Raw genomic sequence first — 21,779 nt, 5'->3', positions numbered from 1 at the left:
CAGACCCAGGGACAGACCCACAGAGCTTATGTGTTCTCCATCCTCAGAGATACTCAACTGGACACAGTCCCAAGCAGTGTGATCTAAATTGGCTCAACCAAAAGGTATGCAGAAGTCCCTTCCAACTTAAATGATTAAATGTTTCTACAGTCTTCAGAGTCATTCATTTTATTTTCCCTCCCGAACAAAGAAGAAAACAAGTCTAGTCTAGAAGGATGTAAGAAGAAAAAAAGACTGCAATCTCAACTGAGAATCTGTGTGCAATATAATTCAATAGTTAAATTCTTCACCTCTTCCATCATTTATTTATACCTCACAGTGAACCACATAGAAGATTATTAAAACAAATATACTAGGAAGATATACTTATATATCTTGATTAGAATAAAGTACTCTTGTATTTCTTGGAAGAGTAAGATTTAAGACCATAATGTCACATTCCTGAGCAAGAACTCTAGCTCTTATGAAGAAGGAATTCAAGATTGAAGGACAGTGGAGAACAAGAAGAAAATTAGTTCCCAAGCCCAAGGTTACGATATATACACAGGTTGCTCCAAAAGTAATGCCTCCTACTTATTTTCATGGAAAAACAACAGCTATGAAGAGCACAATAACAATATTTGATGGAAAAAATTGTCAGTTACAAAAAACTGTTTTTCAGCATAGTCACCACCATTAGCTTTGAACTTTCTCCAGTGTTGAATAAGAGTTTGCACGTTGCACTCATAAAAACCTCCATCAGTGAAGGTGACCTTCTGTTTCAAAGATGCTATACAGTGTTGTCGGGAAAATGTAGCCCATGAAATCCATCTTTCATTGACCCAAACAGGTGGAAATCAGGCACCAAATCCTGACTATGTGGTGGGTGTGGTAGGACAGTCCAGCCAAGATTGGCAACGTGCTCCACCGTCTTCAAACTGGCTTGAGGCCTGGCATTATTGTGTTGCAAGAGAAAAGTTGTCTTCTTCTCTGGCTTGACTCTGGGAGTTTGATCCTTCAGCTTAGTCAGTGTCACAGAATCACAGTACTGCAGAGGTTGGAATGGATCAAGAGATCATTGAGACCAACTCCCCACATAAAGCTGACTCCCTGCAATAGGTTGCACAGGTTGGTGTCCAGGTAGGTCTAGAATATCTTTAAAGAAGGGCCTCAACAACCTCTCTGGGCAACCTGTTCCAGTGCTCTGTCACCCTTAACATAAAGAAGTTCCTCCACATGTCTATATAGAACTTCCTATGTTCTAATTTTAGGCCATTGCTCCTTGTCCTATCACTAAACACCACTGAGAAGTGCCTGGCCTCATTCATTTGTTTCCCACCTTCCCTTAGATATTTACAAACTTTAATCAAATCCCCCATCAGACTTCTTTTTTTCCAGGCTGAACAGATCCAGGTTACTCAGCCTTTCTTCATAAGGGAGATGCTCCAGGGCCTTCATCCAAATGTAACAATCGAAGTTAATCATTTGTATAAATTACAAAAAATCCAGACTGGTCATCCCTTTCTCAACCCAAAAGACAGCGCACATCACTACCCACTGAGGGCTGTGTCTTAAATTCATGTATCACTCTCTACTCCATGGACTGCTGTTTAGACTCTGGCTCATAGTGGTGACACCCAGACTTGTCACTGCTAATGATGTGATCAGGAAACTGTCACCTTCAGCACTGTAATGGTTAAATAGGTCCTGATAAACTTGCATATAGTGTTTTTTCTGTTCCTGTGTGAGCATTCCTGGATCCCACACGGTACAAACTTAGCAATGTTTCAATTCTGCCACCATTGTTTCAAATACATTCAAGCTGATATTCAGCTCTGTACACAGTTCTCTGGTCATAATCCACTGATGTGCACAGATGAGCTGGTCAAGATGCTATTAATTTCATGGTGTCACATCTGGCGGTCCAGAAAATGGCTTATCTTTCATGTCACTCTTGCCACGGCTGAAACATACCACCTGCTACCTCACTGTGCTCACATCCACTCTTTAGTATCCATAAATGTTCAGCAGTCATCAATGACTGTGGATTGATTACATTTTTTGAGGAATTCAATTGTACGCTTTTGCTTCATATGCACTTACATGTTGGATGTCATTCTGTCATGCTGCCCCTCTGCTATCATTGGTCACATTGCAGCAAAATGTAAACGAATATTGGTGGGAAGATTCAATCTCTACTGTCATACCACCAACATCCCCTAATTTGTGGGCCAACATAATAAAATAGAAGAGATTTCTTTTGGATTAGTCCTCATACCTAGAAGAATATATCTGAAATCCACTGCCCTTTCCAAGGCACTTTTTTCATTTAAATGAATGACTGATATATATAAAGTATAAAGACAAATTTGCTTTCATGACTCAGAATCCTAATCCCTGCACACCCAAGTGGGAGACAGTGGATTCTTCACGAAACAGGAGGAAATCAAATCTCTTTCTCTCTCCCTTTCTGGAAAAGTACTCAAGTTATTCTGCTATCACGTGGAAGTAGATAGTACTATTCTGTTCTCAAACTATATCATGATGACTTCAGTGTTGCAATATCAATCTGTGTCTCTGCTTGTACAGAATACAGCCAAACTTTCAGGCAACAGCTAAGAAGAGATCTTCAGAAAAGTAGTTTGAGAATTTATTCCAGGTACAATCTTCAAGATACATCTGTCCTGATTCGGAAAAAGCATCATATATATTCTGTAGAATTTTCTCTTTCAGCTGAAATTCTTAACAAGGAAAAAATGTTAGAGAAATTAAGCAACAATAATAGTGTCTATTGAAAAATGTTCTGTTGGTGTTTTTATTTTGTCCCTTTACAACTGAGAGCAAGAGTTCTTGTTGACTAATCATTTCTATTCCCAGCATGGTGTTGATGTCAGTAAGGATACTGCAGGCACTGGAGAGATCAATAAGGTCACATTACTTTAGTTCTTTCCCCATAAATAGAACAGCAGAATTTAATTTCCTAAATGTAAAAATGTAGAAAAACAATGTTTCAGAATCACATTACTTAAGCATCAAAAGCCTATTCTTCAAAAGAAGTTCTGAGTATGCAAGATGTATGTACAATAATATAATTTCTCAGATTCCCTAACAGAGTGAAAAAAAAAAAAAATCCCAAAGCAAATTCCAGCTATGAAAAGACAAAAACTATATAATTGGGCATATATGTTAATATTCTTATCACAACTTTTTCAGATCTAGAAAATTTCAACATTTTACAACAAAGATTCATTTCTAAAATAATCCATAGTAATGTACTAGAACATCTGTTCTCAATGACCATGTTTAATCTACCAAAAATAAAATATAAAAAGACTCTGTTCTAAATTTTCTCTGAAATAATCTAACCACTGAAGTAAATAACTTCAAGTTTCATTTAACATTAGCCATTACCTGTTGCCCGAGGCTTCTGCTTGGGTGCACACTCATTGTGATTGCATAATTATCCATTAATCAGTACTGTAACTAATCACTGTACCTTCTAAGTTCTAGATATGTAGAGCCAACTTTATTTCATTAACTAATCTCTAAATCAGAATGAGCAGCTGTCTCTTACTTGAATGCAAGGTATGCATCTATTTTAGAATGCAGAAGTCTGTAGTGCATGTTTTTCTGAACAACTGTAGGCTTAATTGCTTGATTTGCTTTTTACCAACAGCAGACTAAAGGAGCAACTGCATTTTTTTTGTTCTCAGTTTACTTTAGAAATCAGGTCAATGCTGATAGAAGAAAAACTTACTCAAAATTCAGCCATGTAAAAAAAGTGAGAAATTCTAGTACCAAAGAGCACTGAAAACCTTCCCCTCATAAAGAGCTCCTACTGCAGCTCATATTAGACAGAAATTTTATTGCCATGTTTGAAATTTTTTAGCTTTTCCAATATTCAGCACATGCCTAATAAATCCACTCCTTAACTTTCTCTCACTGGAAGTAGGAGCAGCATCTGAGATTCCATAAAACAGGAGGAAAATGTCAAAACTGGAACATAGAATGACCACTTCATCACAGATGTTCATGCACATACTCATATCCTGGTTCAGGTCCAGCAAGAGGACTTACATGCCTTCTAGCAGCTCTAATTAAATGTTAGGGAGTTACAACACCACGGTTACAAATGGAGGTGGTCCTTCCTATCCAGACCATTTTTTCCCACCTGTAGTTGGAACAAGCATTCCCTCCTTCTTGCTAAAACACAGCTGTGCCACTTAAGCGAGAGAAAAGAGGTGTGGGCACAGGTCAAAACAAGTGTTCTATGACAACTTCTGACATGTATAATGGGAATGGAAAGCTACTACAACTGGCTTGTGTGCGTTTGCATCCTCCTCCAGGCGAAAATGTTACAGCCACTGGGACAGGGAGCACTGACACTTCTCCTTGTCAGTGAGACTTTCATTTGCATCGCTGTCTCTGGATCCCAGAAGCCTAGTGACAGTCCACAAGCACCTTGAACAAGCCAAACATTTGCCAAGAATCCTCTTTTTTAATAGAGGCAAAGCTCAGAGACATAATGCATTGCCACTTGTTATGAGTAGCAGAGAGTGTAATGCAGAGAGTATCAATTTTCATCTCATTTTCCTTACTTGGTCAACAAATAAAGAAATCTTGATCTGATGGAGCTTTGTTATTACAAGAAATCCTGTATATGTGGAGAGTATTCGAGGTTAATGTGAATTAACAGCAAGCAAAGATGGTAGAAGGGTGAAGTTTAATCTTATGTTTTACATGAAGTAACTCTTAGGATCAAGCAGTGAAAGTGCTAGACAGCAAGTAAACATGGTGTGTACTGAATCTCTGATTCAAGTCAGTGCATCCCACTGATGTAAATTTATTTTTACAGTGACACACAAGGGCATAGGCATGCCATGTATTCTCAAAGTGGGTGTTGCACTCTCAGCAAAGGGTCTCATGACCAGTTCAACACTTGACAGAAATAAGGAATGAGTGGGCAGGTTTGTAAATTCAGATGCACAACCTACTTAACAGGAAAAATGGTTTGTGGATTAAGCAGTCCACAAATAAGAAAAGTATTTATTGTTTCATAGATGTGCAGCCTTCAATATTTTTGAACCTACTTAAGCTATGTAAGATTCCTTTCTTTTTTCAGCGCTATTTCATACCAAGGGAGTCTGTAACACATAATACATTAACACAGAATTTCTAAGAAAATGGAAGGGAGAGACAAAGAAGGGAGAGGGAAAGGGAAAATTCTGTCTGATTTTCTCAAATAAAAATATAGAAGAATAAGACTGAAATAAAGATCAGATATGAATATACTTTTAAATGTAGATTATGAGTTGGCTCTATCGTGAGTGTTTTGCAACTGTTGGAATTTCACTTAAGATATCTGTTAGATTCTCTTCCTAAAATTCCACTCTGAGACAATTTGCATTTTCACCAAAAAACAATGGCATGTGCATTAGCCAGAGAATTTGTTGCTTCATTCCTGGAAGTGTTTAAGGCCATGCTGGATAGGTCTTCGTGTGATCTTATTTACTGGGAGGTGCCCATGGCAGGAAGGTTAGAACTAGACGGTTTTAAGGTCCTTACCAAAACAAACTGTTCTATGATTCTATGATCTCTCCATACCCATAGCATGTCATACCACCAAGATACATGTGCATGCATAGATAGACAACATTTTTAAATTAAAGTTAGCAGAGGAAAACAGCTGGAAGAAAAAAATAAATCAACTCATGCCATTAAACTTGCCAAAGATTTTAGTGAATTTAAGCAGATTATATGAAGTATGAAGCCTTGTCTATACTCTTCTACACAGTACTCCCTTCTTTGTACAAATTTGTTATTATAACACAACAGCTTTATTGTCTAACTTTTCAGTTAGATTTTTCAGTTGTTATGATGAGAATTAGGAATATTTACACAATTTATTGATTTTATGATCAAAGCACACTTTCCCTTTTCAGACCCTAGTTCAAAATCCAGTTCATTACTCTATTGATAAATGATCACAGCCTGTGGGTAAGATGGACATTTTACCACATTGTACATGTGAAGGCAGTGTCCCCACTAGATTGCTCCAACAGTGTTATGCAAGGTAGCTGGCAATGATCTCTCTTATATATGCCATAACCAGCCTTAGTGAGCTATTTATGACATGAATATATCATAGAACTGGGCTAGATCTTTAAGAAATTCCAGGAATAATATAAGTTATACATGAAATTGAGCATGAAAAGCAGATTCTTTTCACACATTAAGGGTATCACACACCTAAGCCATTTTCATGTGTCTCACCTAAGAGATTTTCATGTGTCTATATTGTACTATGCATTATTTCAAAAATGTAAATTTATTTACTGTAGTGAGAAAATAAATAGGTGAGAGTTTCGGGAACCTAGAAATTCCCAAGTCTAGCATGCAAAAAAATATTCCTTGTTAACATCTGCATTTGCTTGACAGGAATGGAGAATGGAGCAGGCAGAGGACTGCGAACTAAGTTATAATTATAAGGAGAAAAAATGAAGATATCCAGCAGTGATGCCCTAAGAACACAACCATATAACTGTGTTGTAATGCATATGCACGAGGGGGCAGAGTTGGGCAGGCAAAATTAGCCTCCTCATTTCTCCTTGGAGCTTTCTCTTTGTAGCTTCAATTACTCCATTATTTATTTATTTATTTGGTAAAGCAATGTGCTATTAACTGATTGCCCTATTCTTACTAACCTAAGTTTGTGTATTAGCAGCTGTGGCTTGCGAGAATGATTGGAGCATAATTAAATGACAAACAACATCTTGTTTAAATAATTTACAGTAACACTTCTGAATATGGAGGTGGACAGTGGAGTGTCCCACTGTCAGTAACAGTAGAACTGACTGAATTTTTAGTTAAAAATTTACTACTACAAGACCATTGCATTGCTTTTTTCAATCTACTCCTTCAAAGAAAACAACCTCAAACTGCAAGGAGTTTTAGCTAACAAACAAATTACACAGGTCTCTTGAATAAGCATACAAAAAGGGCTTTTTTTGTCCTTGAGTTTAAAACAGTATAAAATCAAGGCAAAAATACAGATCTTGGCTTCATACAACTACAGGGAAAAAATATAAAAATAGTTTTCACCTGAATGCAGATCTGTACCTGGTTGACTAGTCAGGCCAGGGAGAGATTCCTGTAACTGGTAGGTTGATGATGATGATGAAGTGCCATCGGCCGTGTTGTTTGAGGTCATATATGCACCATATGTTGATGCTGAGTAATACTGTGCATACTGGTTTTGGCCAAAAGCTGTGTATGATGGATAATCCTAAAACAGCAAAAACAGTTAACTATGTAAATGAAGAAGTAATGTTTTCATTAAATATTTCTGCATGCAATGATGTGATTTATGCAAAGAGCTGATAGCTTTTAGTCTAGATTTTTTAACTTGAGAAAAATTACTAAACAATTAAAGGGAGATTGATAAAGTATTTAGGTGCCAAAAGATGCAACTATGCATCCACAAGGATTTTCAATGCTTTCCACAGAAAACAGTACTTAACTACAGCAAGTCCAATTCAGCATAACAAGTCTAAATTGAAATAACATTCCATCACTGGATTTACATAAATATTTTTTTAATGCACAAACAAGTGTTGATATTCGTACCTGTTGTGAACTACTGAAGTTCGTAGAATTTGAAACAGAATTGTTTGCATAAATAGTGGATGATGGTGTAAAACTAGAACCTAAAATTAAAAAATATGATTCATTGCAAGAACATGTTTCTGAATAAAAATATAATTCTAAATACAGGATTTCATGTTAAGACATTAATGAATTGGAGGAGCAAACAATTTTTAGTTTTCTGTTTAAACAAGAAAACATCTAATGAGCATAGATGAAGTGCTGCTTCCATGCATATAAGCATACCTTCTTTTTTCCCACAATAGAAGAAAGTTATTGGCAATAAGTTGTTGCAGTGACCACAAAATCATTTTTCAATTTATTACAGTGTCTCACTTTTGTTCAAATATTGCTATTCTCTTTTTCCTTAATTACCTAAGTCCTAACATTTCAGTGTTCCCTTATGAAGCAAAAATCTATTTTTTAAGAATATTTAAATGATCTATGTGTTTTTAATCAATCTGTTATGAGGCTTGTCCATGTTTTCAACTTCAGATGATTAATACTATGTTTATAAGATTTAATATTGCATTAAAATATAAAAAAGTATCCAGATAAAATAAAGTATCATTGAGCAAAAAGAAATAAATCATAATTGCATAATAAATGAAATACTGAGTATGAATTACAGAGAAATGGTAATAAATTATTTTTTTTAAAGGGAAAAGCATCAGAGGATGTCGTACTCAAAACATGTAAACAAAGGGAAGTGACATGTGTTCCCCAATAAATACAACAAATGCTTCCAGTCCTGCTCCATAGAAAAGTGAAAGTGTAGATGGGGACTGCATTGCATGACCAGATCTAGATCAGCAGATGATAAAAAATGAACATATATGCATGCGTTGGAAAAACTAACTTAAAAAAAGTAGCTATATTTTAGCGATAAAAGTAGCTGCCAATGACAACCACATTTGCTAGAGTTCTGAAACATGAACTGAAAATGTAATGAGGAAACAGGGGCCACAAAGAGCAGCAAGGAGAGATGACACATAACAGCAAGGGCTACTCACCTGGCATCTGATAAGAATATGGTGTTTGGCCTGGCTGTGGGGTGGAAAACCCTGGACTGTAACTGAGGCACCCACTCTGCAGTGGTGACTGTGTCTGCGAGAGCCCACTTTCCGTCTTGATGCCTGGCAACATTACACCCAAATCTGTATAAGAAATTAATTTTCAACTGATTCTTTAAAATACTTTCTCACAGTGGGGAAAATAAAAATTAAAAAAATAGCAAAAATGTTCACATCAGCATTTATCTTACATCTACATAAGACAAAGTAATAAGAGGTCAAATACCGTAAGTAGGTAGGCTGTATGGCTGTCCTGTCTGTGAGTAGGCTGTATAGACTGCTGGTTGCTGCATTCCTGAATACTGGGTTTGTCCGGCATAGGCAGACATTGTTTGAGCTGCTGGTGTAGAAAGAATGTGTGGATAGGGCCTAAATATCAGGAAAAATAGCATTACTGTGGCAACAAATACTTTGTAGGTTAATTCAAGCAATAAAGAAAAAGGTATCCAAAAGCAGTTCATTATTCTGCCAACTCCTCTTCTTATGGGAGTTATTCCATCTCCCACTGAAATAAGCTAAAAAACTCCATCTCACATTCCCCAAGGCACTGTGAAAATTCTGTGCTGTCCCATCACCACAATTTAATTCTTAATATTCTGTGTCCATCTGTAGATGAGCTGTGCCACTGCTGTAACAGTTTTATATGGATTTAACCCCTTTGAGATAGGAACAGTACACTTAAATCAGAAAAATCCTCAAGCTTATTTATCCAGTGCAGGGAAACTTGGACTGGAAGAATAAATGAAATACAGAGGAGAATGTTGAAGTTACTACCTTATGCCCTCTATAAATGGTTCTGCTTCATCAGATATCTAGCCTCTGGCTTCAGTGGGAGAAGCATAGAGAGAAGCATGAAAAATATTAACAGCAACACTTTGTTAACCAGAAGGGCTTTAAATGTTTGGGAAATAGAATGGAAATAAAAATGGTCTTTAATTTATAAATACTGGGGTTTTATAGGGAAATTGAATAAAATCAAGTTTTAAATTTTTGCCCTCCAGAGTTGCAAAAACATACAGAGAAACATTTGTCTTGGATTGTTTTGTAAGTCAAATAAGATTTTATGGACCAAGAGCTGAATAAACATACTCTGCAGAATTACGCTTACTGAAATCTGGCTATTAAAAGCCATGACTAAATTTCAGATTCTAATTTTTTTTTTCTTTTTTTTTCTAATTAGTTCAGTACATTTGGCAGTGGTTGCTATCAGAAAAGAATTACTCATTAATTTAGATGCCAATAAATTATTACAGTAAATTAAAAATTCTATTAAACCTTGTAATGTATTTGGCCAAATGTATGAAATATAGTTTGCTAAAACGTGTTTTAAGTGGAATAAGGAAGAATGTTTTTAGTTTAGACGCCTACTTTCTCAATCAATAAATGCTGGCTAACATGATACAAATGCAAATTTGGTGAAGAAATTTTAAAAAGCCTAATCAGGTATAGTTTTAATGCTTTCTCTGTATCAAATTTCAAAGTCACATAGGTAGAGTATCAAAAGCACTGAAATAAATATATGGTATACTGAAATCAAGGATACTTGTGCACAACATCACATGTCAAACAAGTCAATAGGCTGCCCATTACAGTAGTTTCATAAAAAAATCTTCAGTGTTTTCCATAAAGTTAAAAAAAGGAAGAAACTTCCTATTCCTAATAACCCTGCTGGCTTCTGAATAAATACATAAATAAACAAATGTGGGGTTTTTTTTTGTTTTTTTTTTTTGTTTGTTTTTGTTTTTGAGAGAGAAAGAGATTGAATCTAATCCAATTTAATTTACTTTGTTTGATATTTTAAATCTTACAATATTGGAGGAGGAAAGGGTGGTTCATAATTCTGGAATGTTTGGAACTATTTGGCAATGCTAGTACTGGAACAGTCTATGACATGTTTACCGTTAAGTATGCATGTTGCACATGCAATTGTGATTTCTAAATATAAACTCTCTTCCTCAAAATATGTTTGTATGTAATGCCAGCACTATTAAAATGCTGATGTGTGAGAATGTCAATTTTTTTTTCCTTCCACTGTGTGTAGAAACTCAAAAGATATTTCTTGTGCAGCAATACAGTAACAAAGTAGATGTTACTCCGCAGCCATGAGAGAGAAAAAAAAAATTGACATAGAATTGTATTGGATTCATTATGGAGGTTTAAGTATTTTCCTTTCTCTCCCTTTCTTTTGCTGATCAATATATGTTCGCAGCAAACCACAGAACTGCCTATAACCAAGGTCAGTTCTCTATACAAGATTACAGTAGGTACAGACACTAACTTGGAAGGATATATCTGCGGAGAGTACTGGTGCGCTGATCTTGGGCTATAGCCACTACTTGTTATTACTGCAAAACAGAAAACAAGAGTACAACAGTTAAAAACGGTATGAAAAGAATATAGCCAGTCTAAATACTACTGCAGTCACGTTAGCAGAAAATCTAATTGAAATGGACAGCTTTTACATGACATATACGTCACCACAACCGTAGTATCTTAATACACAAACCAAAACGTTTGGCAAATTTCCAGATCATTCATTCTTTACTGAACTCTTTAGTTGTTGTGAACGTTTTAAGCTTAACAGGCTTGTTTCTGAATTTATTGCACAGGCATATAATTCACACATGATCCGTGATCCACACACAATAGATTTTTCAAATTTGCATGTTGTATTAAAATTAGTAGTTAAAAGGAATCTAGTGATTTAACGTATCACGTTGCATGGGATTGAAAGAACATGCCTATACTTTTAAAGTCTCATATTAACAAGTTTAATTTTAATACTGGATAGTATTAATAGTGTTCCATATAGGTGTTTCAGTTAGCTTACATGATGAGAGATATCCAACTGATCACTAGGAAATGAATACTTCTTATCAACAGGCTGATTAGAACACAGACACTACCAAAAATAGCTGTATTTCAAAAGTAAGCATAAACAGTTATGTTCAGTAGCTATCAAAATTATATATGTCTACACTACGAACAGCTGCATTCTTCCAAGAAAACTAACAGAACAACAGTCATATCCCATTAAAATTTCATTCAAAAGCAGTGCTCACACTGGATTAATTCCAAGTGTTTGGAAGTTTCTCTTTCCTTTAGCCATCTGTCTTGACTAAGACAGATGTATTCCAAATATATGTACTCTAAAGAGTTGAACCAATCCCTTCAGAGCAAATCCATACTGGGCAAACATACAGAGTGTCTTTATTAGGCCATCTGCTGCTCATTCACTTTTCAAAAGATTAAAGTAGTACACAACGAAGCACTGGAATTTCTTTAGTCTAATCAATCATAGTTGTACTTCAAAGTGTACCCTCTTCCTGAGTTGTTCATAATGGTAGTAGCAATGAACTTTCAGAAATATATAAGTGACAAATAGGTTTAGGTTCCTAACTATTTTATGAAACATGATATATGTCTACGTCCAGGTGTAATTAACATCTTTGAGATCTATTTCTTTGAACATATGCAAAACTTCATATTTCTGAGGCTACTTTAAACGCATTTAGAACCTGTAGGATTTTAAAAGGAAAATACAGTAGGAAAAACAACAACAAACACATTAGCTTATTTTTTAAATGTGCAGTTGAGAATGGCTTGAAAATGAGGAAATGGATAATTTTTTGAACACATGCTACTAGATCTCCTAAAAGAGTTGCTGATTGAAAAGATATTAAGGGATAATCTGCAAGGGAAATCTGCTGAATTTAATATTATATTATTGGATGTTTTTCTCTGAGAATGCCTTCCAATGGTTTAAGCTTATTTTCTAAGTGTGCATAAAGATATCCTCAGAGTTAGATGAATGTATAGCTGTATATAAAAACAGAAATAGCTCATAAAACCCTAAAGGATGTTGTTATTTATTTAACTCCTGAAGAGTAATTAGTCTTAGCCTGTTCTATCACTGTGACCTTTCTGAAGACAAACAATAGCTAACAGAATGACCTTGGTGATTCCCAGGGCAAGGAATTTTCATGATCCATTACCAGCTTATCGGATCTTTTTTGACCATACTGCTTCACTTTTTGTCTATTGTTTGCTGAATGACACATCACTTGATTAATCAATTTGGTTAATGCACATTTACCATTCTACTACAGTAGGCATAAACTACCAAAAAAGAGAGAAAGAGAGAAAAAGAGGGGGGGAAGGAGGGAGGGAGGCAGGCAGGCAGGCAGGCAGGCAGGAAGGAAGGAAGGAAGGAAGGAAGGAAAGAAGGAAGGAAAGAAAACAAAAGACAGTTTATTTAGATCACTTGAGTTATCAGAAACTAATGTTTTTCTGCAAAAAACTGTCCTTCCTGTTTTTTAAATTCTTTCTGCATATATATATATAAGAAAATAAAAAACAAATTGTGTGCCATTCCAATTAAATAGCTTTTTCACTCTTTCTCTGGCAGTCTTTTACATCAGTTTTTGCACTGCATTTTAGGATGTGGGATATTTGAGAAACACAGGGTACAAGAGCTGGCATACGAGAATATTATGACTATGTATCACAAGTGAATTATACCGTAAATCCCAGCTCAGATTGGTAATTCTGAGGTTTATCAGAATTCAGCAGTTGTCTCTGTTTTCAGAATTATTCTCCTAACCCTACTTCTCTTTGGTAGGGAGGATTAGCAGTAGGGGAAGTGGTAGAGGCAGGATGCTACATACTTTATAACTTCTTAATAACTTTCTAAGCATAGCTTTCTGTAGCCACTTATAAGAATGGACTGGTCACCATTATACTGTGTTATTTATGAGAAAATCAAAACTGTCTCTTCCCTGAAAAACTCAAGTATTTCTGAGATTTCATTATTTAACTTTACCTGCTCTTCTGGGCAGGTGTAATACCCTTGATTTCTCAAGTTAAAAGCCATCAAGCTGCACACTTCTGAAAAACAATAGTCATATTTTGCACATGCCCTGGAGAATCACAATTCAGAACTTGGCAGGTAAATTCTCCATTCAATGGACCCGCTTTCTCCAGAGGTGGAAGTTCTGGCTGATCTGTACCACGCAGGGTCCCAGCATTTCCAGCCTCAATCCCACAGGGAGGAAAACGTGGAAGGTGGAGTTTCAGAAAAGGCAGTAAGGCCTGAGAACAGATGCGTAAGAGTCTCCTGGGCTCAAAGTTTGAGGATGGGGTAGGAAACGGGTTGAGGAATGAAGGTGCTGGCTAGGAAAAGAGACTGCAGGGTTGGCTGAAATTGAGAGGCAAAAGTTGCAGTAGATATGAATGTGACAGAATAGAAAGAGGAAATGAGAGAGGTAAGAAGAAAAGCAGATGTAACTATGCCCTCTGAGCTGAGGCTTGATACATCACTGGGGAGACGTCCCCAACCTAACAAATGTTGACCACAGAAGAGAAAAGAAGGTGACAGCCAGCTCACTATTTACCCTGTTAGCTCAACTGGCAAAGATAGCAGTAGAGAGCTTAAATAACCAGAAATCATGCTGATAGCATGTGCTGGGTTCATCAAATCATCACAGACTAAAATTTTGTATTTTTCCATTAATCATCTGGAAAATTCTGTGTGAAGAATTAGGTTAAAAGGATTGCATTTAAACAGCAAATTTCAATTTCTGCACAAAAGGGGACCAGACAAAGGTATGTAGTGACGGTGTTTCCTAACCTTGCCTTTATAGCCTTTAGAATTTTTTTTTAATGTCCTTTTTGCATGTAATAAATTTTAAGTAACAAAGACGATAAGAACTTCAGATGTTTCTCTCCACTCCATTAAAATTATAAACAGTTCCCAAATTATTCCAGTATCCTAAGCAATTTAAATACAAAAATGCATGTATTCACAATACAGCAGCTGTAGCAAATTCTTGGAGCATAAAATTGCTCATTTAAGACTGTTCTGCAATTCTCCACACCCTGTAAGTATCCAGCCCTACAAGAGCCTGCTACAGGATTGCAAAGATTCGAATTGAGTGTACTGATAATAATTACCAACTGCCAGTCTTTGAGGGAAAAGGTGGAGGAAGAGGGTATACAGTATGACTACCTTGTCACCCTGAGCTAAAAGGCACATCTTTTTCCCAGGGTGTCACTCTGCAGAAGGATGAGACCAAAGCCCTGATCGTGGACAGCCACATGGCAGCCAGCGCATGGACACTGTGGCAACTCTCTGTGGCACTCTCATTCTAAATTCCGTGTTTTATTTTTCAACTTAATACTAGACATGTGAAGTTTCTTCTTTAGTATATTCGGTTTTTGTTTTTTTAAATGTGACTTGAGGCTGGCACATTCAGCATAAATTTGCAGATTTATCATAAAACCACAAAGGCTTTCTTGAAGGCACCTCTGATTGCAGGATGCCAAGGATGGAACAAACCTAAGTGTTAGACAGTAGTTTCAAAAAGCTGCAGTGCTCTTCTGTCAAAAATCAGGGTACATCGCAGTTACCTGCAAGGCCTAATCTGTCTCTGCTATAGTATGACTCATGCAGTCTGTCATCACTTTCTATGTTAAAGCTGGTCATTAGGAACAGAGCTGGCTACCGTACACATAAAGAGCTTGTTCAGCCTTACGCTCAGCCCTAGAACACATCACAGGTTTTTACTGCCCTTGGAGCATGGGAATCACTTTTCATGGGGAGAATATGATGGAGAGAAATTCCACACAGCACTTTTAAATGAGCCTCATCACTATGCGATTTTATTTCATAAAATATTTAATAATGTTTCTAAGTCCTTCTCTACTTCACAAAGGTTGCTTTAGTTCTTCTGACCTGTTCGTACAGGACAGAGTATAGGTGTTATCCCTCCTAGTGACCTATACGTCCAGGCTACATGTTTGAAAGCTGCAGGAAAGTACTAGCATTACACTTTGTTATGGGAGTAACACAAAGCTGTGAATGATTTTTAGGAAAACACAACATTCATTGCTGGGCTTTGCTAAGCATTGATTTCAGTTGCAGCTGATTTGTCTAAAAATTTGTCATCTTTCTATTAGTTAGTGTTTGTTGGTTTTGGCAACACATTAAACATCCCAAATCATCACTTAGATTAAAAAGTCAGAGGAATACTTTGTGTGAGTTTATATTGCTTTTTACAATTTCTGCCACAAAACTGAAAATTTTCCAAATTGCAAGTAATAATAAAAGACAAGTAATGGATTTACACTTTGTGAAAGGCTCAACAGGTTAAGAAAGCAGTTCTGCCTCACATATGATGATGCAGACTGCTAATCACTCTGACAGGCAGACTACTGATTTCCCACTGTGAGTCATCATACTCATTTAATACTTGAGTTTGTGGTCTACAATGAGAATTGGGGTCATTTTTCATTTGAATATGTAGGCAGCTAATGGACAAAAAAGACTGTAAAGCTCAAATTCTTTCATTTTTGGTGGCACCTTTTCCAAATCTTTAAAGTGTAGAGATCTCTTGTGCAGTCAGTGGAAGCTAAGAGTGAATGGCATCCTGTGAAATCAAACTGTTGTTTAGGTAACTAAGCATGAACACGGGACTGCAATTTTGGCACCTCCTTTCTGAAAATGTTGCCTTAGCCATGTTTTTACACATGGGATCCAGCTCAGGTGTCTTAAATACATGGCACAAGCTGATAAAATTTCAATAACAATGCCAAACTGGTATATAGACAGACATTTTATGACCTGCACTTATAACATAATTTATAATATTTTAGAGCAGAGTAACAATAGCCATGGGAGGGGGGAGAAGGGAGAAGGGAGAAAAAGAAAAAGGAAAAAAAAAAAAAAGAAGAAAAAAAAAAAGGAAAAAAAGCAGCTGATTTTTAGCAAAAAGTTTTTTTTTTTTTTTACATAACTTATTAGATTTTAAGTTGATGGTGTTCCTTTCATAATGAGAACAATGTTTTCATTCCTACTAATCAGAAAAAGTATACGCTTGCTTTACATTTCACAATGGACCTTTACTTCAAGCACTTAAATTTCAATACTTTCCTGAATAATGAACTTCAGAGTATGTCTGGATTTACTGATGCCTAAAAGCAATTCTGGAATCATACACTCAGTTTCTCTGCTTTTAAAACATTTTGATTACGCAGAAACATTGTAATTTCCAGAATATTTTAAATGGGTTGTGACTACCTATGTCTACCAAAGCCCACAGCATGGCAATTCTTGGCTTCAGTAAAATTTCAGTCAGGCTGCTACTGAGTTGATATTTTCAGATATGAAATTAATTTTCCCTTCTCTCTTATTAGAAGCATTCAGCCTCTTAGAGGGCAGATTTTCTTTAATTTTTTGTCATCTTTTAGTAATTTATAGGAATCTACTTAAAAGTTGTTGTTTGTTTCATTTTTTAAAGAAGTAGATTAAATTTACAATTATTTAAACTAAAATATTTACATGGAGACAAAGTAGCTTATGGCAATCAGTATTTAAAGTAACACACTGTTCATACAAATAAGAAGATCAGCACTGAAATATGACCCTTAAGATTCTAAATTCTACAAATTAATACAGCCTTTAGAAATACAATCCATTTTTTCTTCCTAAATCATATAAGACCAGCACTGAGAAAAAGCTACAGTACAATAATAACATTATTATTATAAGATTTCAACATACAGGAATGGTCCTAGTCATCATTAAAACTTTTTTATGATTGTAGCTCATGAAAAGTGCATTTATTAATAGAAATGAAAAAAAGTTACAATTATTTGGTATTAAAATGTTACTATATTGTGGCTTCTAAAAGATCACTTCCATGCAGTGCAATGCTCATTAGCAAAGGTTATTAAATGCTATATTAATGTGTATCTAGCAATGTGTGATCTTATTATGGCTTTACCTGACCCAGTAAAAGTGTCAAGCGATCCATCTCCAGTTGTTGTTGTTGTTTCATTGCTGTTCATGGGCTCTGTTTTGACTGCAAGAAGAGACACTACATAGAAGAATAAGTAGACATGAGATTTTACTTTTAGATTTTACTAGAGTCCTCATGCCAGTCTCACTAGTGGTAGTCCAGATATACTAAGCATGCGATGAAACAGCTTCAACCTTTGCACTACCACAGCATTGAGGCACTCTACCATCATTCCATTAGGAACGGCCATGCATCCATAGAGCTTTTCATCTGTGCATTTGGCTATGTATTGGTTTTAGTAACTGAACTATCTTCTGGGGAGATTTCAGCCTAAATCTAATTGATTCCAACAATTCCCTAAGGGTATCAGAAAGGAGAGAAAAATTAGCTGTCAAAGCATGTAGCACAAAAATAGTTTTGCCTGATGAGTGAAACAATAATTTAATATATTTTCATGCTCATATGGAAGTATATTATTTGTTAGCGTTCTGCCTTTGCCCTTCCCCTTTTTTGCAGCTCGGTCAACAGCAAGCCATTTTCCATAATAGAAGGGTGAAGTTTAAAATAAATAAGTAAATAAATAAACACAAGACCAACAACAGAAAAGTAGAGCACAAACAACAACCCTGAGAAATCAGCTTCTAATTCAGAGGTTACCAAATATTTGGGACCACAATGAACTCAAAAGATTTCTTACATATCATCATGTACCCCTACCATCCAAGCCATAACTGAATGCATCTCAGTGGCAATTCAGCTTCTAACAGACATTCAACTGGCAAACCTAGAAAAACTCTGACATTGGCAAACCTGAACAAGTTACCACCATTGCCTTGTGAAGGTCAGTTACACATGTTCAGTCAAGAAACAGAGGTATTTTCAGAGACCAAATACAGCCTTAGCTGTCCTCAAGATTCAATATCCCTCTTAAAATATGTTGAGGACAGTGTTTGAGCTAAACAAAGGATGTGGTTTTCTCATGAGAATAGTGGCCAGAGTAGTACCTGCAGAACCACACTGCTATTTCTCCCTGTGTGATCACAGTAAAGAGCTCAGGGATTTCATAGCTGAAAATACAGCCGCTGGGTTCCCAGAATAGGTGAGCCCTGAGTGGAGTGTCTCTGCTGACATACCTCAGTCCCAGACAATTGCTTAACAGGTCTTATTCCATTAGGTCATATGGGATGCTGCAGATATTACAATTGCACAAGTGACCTGTTCTGAATTCAAAGGGATGTCTGTTTAGGTCAAGCATGGACGATTTGAAAAACTGAGATGTGCTTATCTCTGTGATATGGAGAGAGCCTTGCAATATTGCCAGTGTACTGATGTTAATGAAACCAAGCAGCCCCTTACACAAGTTACAGTTATGCTGTAGTTGTGTATTTCTTTTCACTGAAAAGATTAAAAAAAAAACAACAAAAAAAAACAAAACAAAAAAAACCTTGAAAGTGTCTGTCTTTTAAATATAGACTTCTTTCCATCTTCTCTTTAATAAAAGTGACACACCCAGTCTATTCTCTCTGCTGGCAACAGCAGTAAATTAATTTGGCATGAAATCATCAGGAAAAAAATTTAGCCATATTTTTTCAAGTTGCTGTGCAGTCTTTGTCATTATGCAATCCTTTATTTTCTGATTTATAACAAAAAAGTGACAAGAATTACCAAATGAACAAAGTCCTTTGTCAGTGTAATCTACTGTTCCCATTTCTCTATTTAAGTGAGAAAGAGGTGCTTCAGGAAATCAGTAAAATATATAGCAGAAGAAAATTTAAAGGTCATTTCCAGCAAATAACATATCCCTTCAGTATTTGTATATTACTGTATACAGACATCTGCATTCTATATTAGAAAGCATCTTATCTTCCCCCTTGAAGACCTTTGGTCATATTTTACTTTATAAATTGCATGCATCCTTTTTTCTGCAGAGTGTGGACATTTACACATATGAAAAGAAAATCCTACTTCTTAGTACCCTTAATCCTTTCTATTCAATAAAACATTTCAGTATTGTCCATACTAAGCTATAAGCTTATGCTCAGTATTGCATCCAGAAGGACACCTCACTTTGTGCCTAACCTTTCTCTTTAACCAAAGCTTCAGTATCTAATTGAAATGTTTACTTTAGAGTTACGTATATTTCTGGTTAATGCCAATTGCAGTGCACTTCCATAAGCACAAATATTCACCATCCTTTTGTCTCCCAGTCAAGCAAAAAATGACCAAAAGCAAACCCTTTCACGTAATTAACTTGAGGAAAAACACTGTATTGGCACTGTTCTTTGCTGAAAAATACTTGTTGAAAGTATTTTTGTGTTTGATTTTAAACAGTTCTACAGTCAGATTTTATCAACTTAAGGATCATAAAGATCTTTCCACAGTGTAGCTAGACGTTTGAAGCATTACCTTTTTTTTAAAAAGGTTGCATATCATTAAAACAAGAGGGGCAAAAAAGCACTGTGATAACTAAAAAAAGGAATTTTAACATCAGATTAAACAGCCAGTAATATTTAAAGCTGAAATCAAAACATAAGCTGACAACAAGTCAAAACAAAGCACAGATTTCCTGACATGTGAGCTAAAGCATGGCAATACTATGAAGGCAGCCTCTCTAGAGATAGTGCAAAGATCAAGAGTTTGAGCCATCATTATAAATCAATAGTTCAATGAGAATAAATGCAATATGCTGTTGTATAAATGTGGATTAAGTTTATTAAGTTCTGAAAAAGTAAAAATATAATGAAAAGCAATCTCAATCTGGAAGCCCACTTGAGTGTTGCTGACAGCGAAGACTGCAGATGGTAACAGAGAAGGGTTACCCTGGTGGTCGGGGCAATGCAACAGGCAGATAGTGTACAAGGGCATACAGAAGAAACTGGAGTTGTACAATCTCAAGTACAGCTGAGAGGAAAACCAATTTCTGCCATCAGCTATGTAACAGGAAGATAGAGAGGAGATGAAGAACAAAGCTGTACTCTTCTCAAAGGTGCTCTGTGTGAATGGATAGGAAGCAACAGACACAAGGGAAAAATCCAGTTAGACCTGAGGAAAATTCTTCATCATGAGAGTAATCATGCCAAAGACAAGAGCCCAAAGAGGCTGTGTTGGCCCAGCTGACCTCCAGGAATTGCTATCAAACTTAATTACGCCAAGACTAATTCAGAATACAACCCCCTACAAGCAACAGTTTCTACAATGTAAGTTCTTTACCTGATGAAACAATAGGCCAACATGACTCTTACTCTTCCAACCTGTTCTCCTAAATAACCTCTCTGAAAATAAACACTGAGATTTTAGAGGTAGGAGATGCTACAAGACGCTTCTGCTATGCCCAAATGCGGGTAAACATATGTAATAGGTAGGAGGCAATGAGAGATATTAGTTCAAACAAGCATGACTGAAAGCTCATTTTCTTCTGAGTACTTTTTTTTCTTCTGTTTTTAGGAAGCCAAAAAGCTATGAAAGTTTCACAGAAGACAGCAGCCGAATGTAGTACATCGCCTGAGGTGGCTGGCAGCTGCCTGACAAGCTGAGCTCAACTTATAGCTGCACTGTACTAGGTTGGGAGGGCAGGAGACATAGACCAGGTTAGGCAGAATGCCTGAGATGAAGGATGGAGATGGCAGGCAGATGGAGGAAGCCAAGCAGCAGCGGCCAAAGAAATCCTGTAGCACACATATCTCAGTACATAAACAACTCTATGCAGCATAAGCACATAATATTCCTTAAAGATAGATACAGTAGAAAGTACAGACACAACACAGGTTGGTCTCACTGTGACATATTCAACTAGAAGCATAGACCTAAACATGCTACTGTCTTTGGAAAATCAGCTTTCATTTTGTGCAAAAGGTGATGTGTCCACAGTAACACACGGGCTTCCATAATATATTTGCTCACTGTTAGTAATTAGTAGTTAAATTGTTTATCTGAACATGTTAAACATTTAACTGAGGTAACAGACTAAATTAGATTTATTTAAACTTAAATTCTTGAAACTCAACCAAGCATTTACATGAAATCATAAAATCATAGAATCATAGAATTACTCAGGTTGGAAGGGACCTCAAGGATCATCAAGTCCAACCGCAGTCTAACCATAGTACCCTCTACAACCCATCGCTAAATCATATCTCCGAGCACCACATCCAAATGGCTCTTAAACACATCCAGGGACAGTGACTCAACCACCTCCCTGGGGAGCCTATTCCAATGTTCAACCACCCTTTCTGTAAAGAAGTGTTTACTAACGTCCAACCTAAACTTACCTTGGCGCAATTTGAGG

The 21,779-nt window shown here is 36.3% G+C and overlaps 1 protein-coding gene across 12 annotated transcripts in view; it reads right to left on the bottom strand.

Moving 5' to 3' along the window:
- Positions 1–21,779, bottom strand: part of EYA4 (EYA transcriptional coactivator and phosphatase 4) — a 153,479-nt gene that overhangs the window by 30,380 nt on the left and 101,320 nt on the right. For 6 of the 12 annotated variants that reach the window (XM_042889239.1, XM_042889234.1, XM_042889259.1 and 3 more), the window contains 6 exons: positions 17,480–17,572; positions 10,975–11,041; positions 8,923–9,065; positions 8,637–8,780; positions 7,606–7,685; positions 7,081–7,264 (listed from right to left, as the gene is read on the bottom strand). In XM_042889239.1, the coding sequence (XP_042745173.1) occupies positions 7,081–7,264; positions 7,606–7,685; positions 8,637–8,780; positions 8,923–9,065; positions 10,975–11,041; positions 17,480–17,572 (711 nt within the window). Of the gene's footprint in view, positions 1–7,080; positions 7,265–7,605; positions 7,686–8,636; positions 8,781–8,922; positions 9,091–10,974; positions 11,042–17,479; positions 17,573–21,779 lie in introns of those variants that run through there. The other 6 variants (XM_042889280.1, XM_042889289.1, XM_042889307.1 and 3 more) reach the window with 4 other exon arrangements.

The sequence above is a fragment of the Lagopus leucura genome, unplaced genomic scaffold (assembly GCF_019238085.1).
Source record: "Lagopus leucura isolate 7727_CA_CO unplaced genomic scaffold, USGS_WTPT01 Super-Scaffold_73, whole genome shotgun sequence".
NCBI classification, from domain to species: Eukaryota; Metazoa; Chordata; class Aves; order Galliformes; family Phasianidae; genus Lagopus; species Lagopus leucura.
This window is presented reverse-complemented; position numbering and strand designations above follow the sequence as displayed.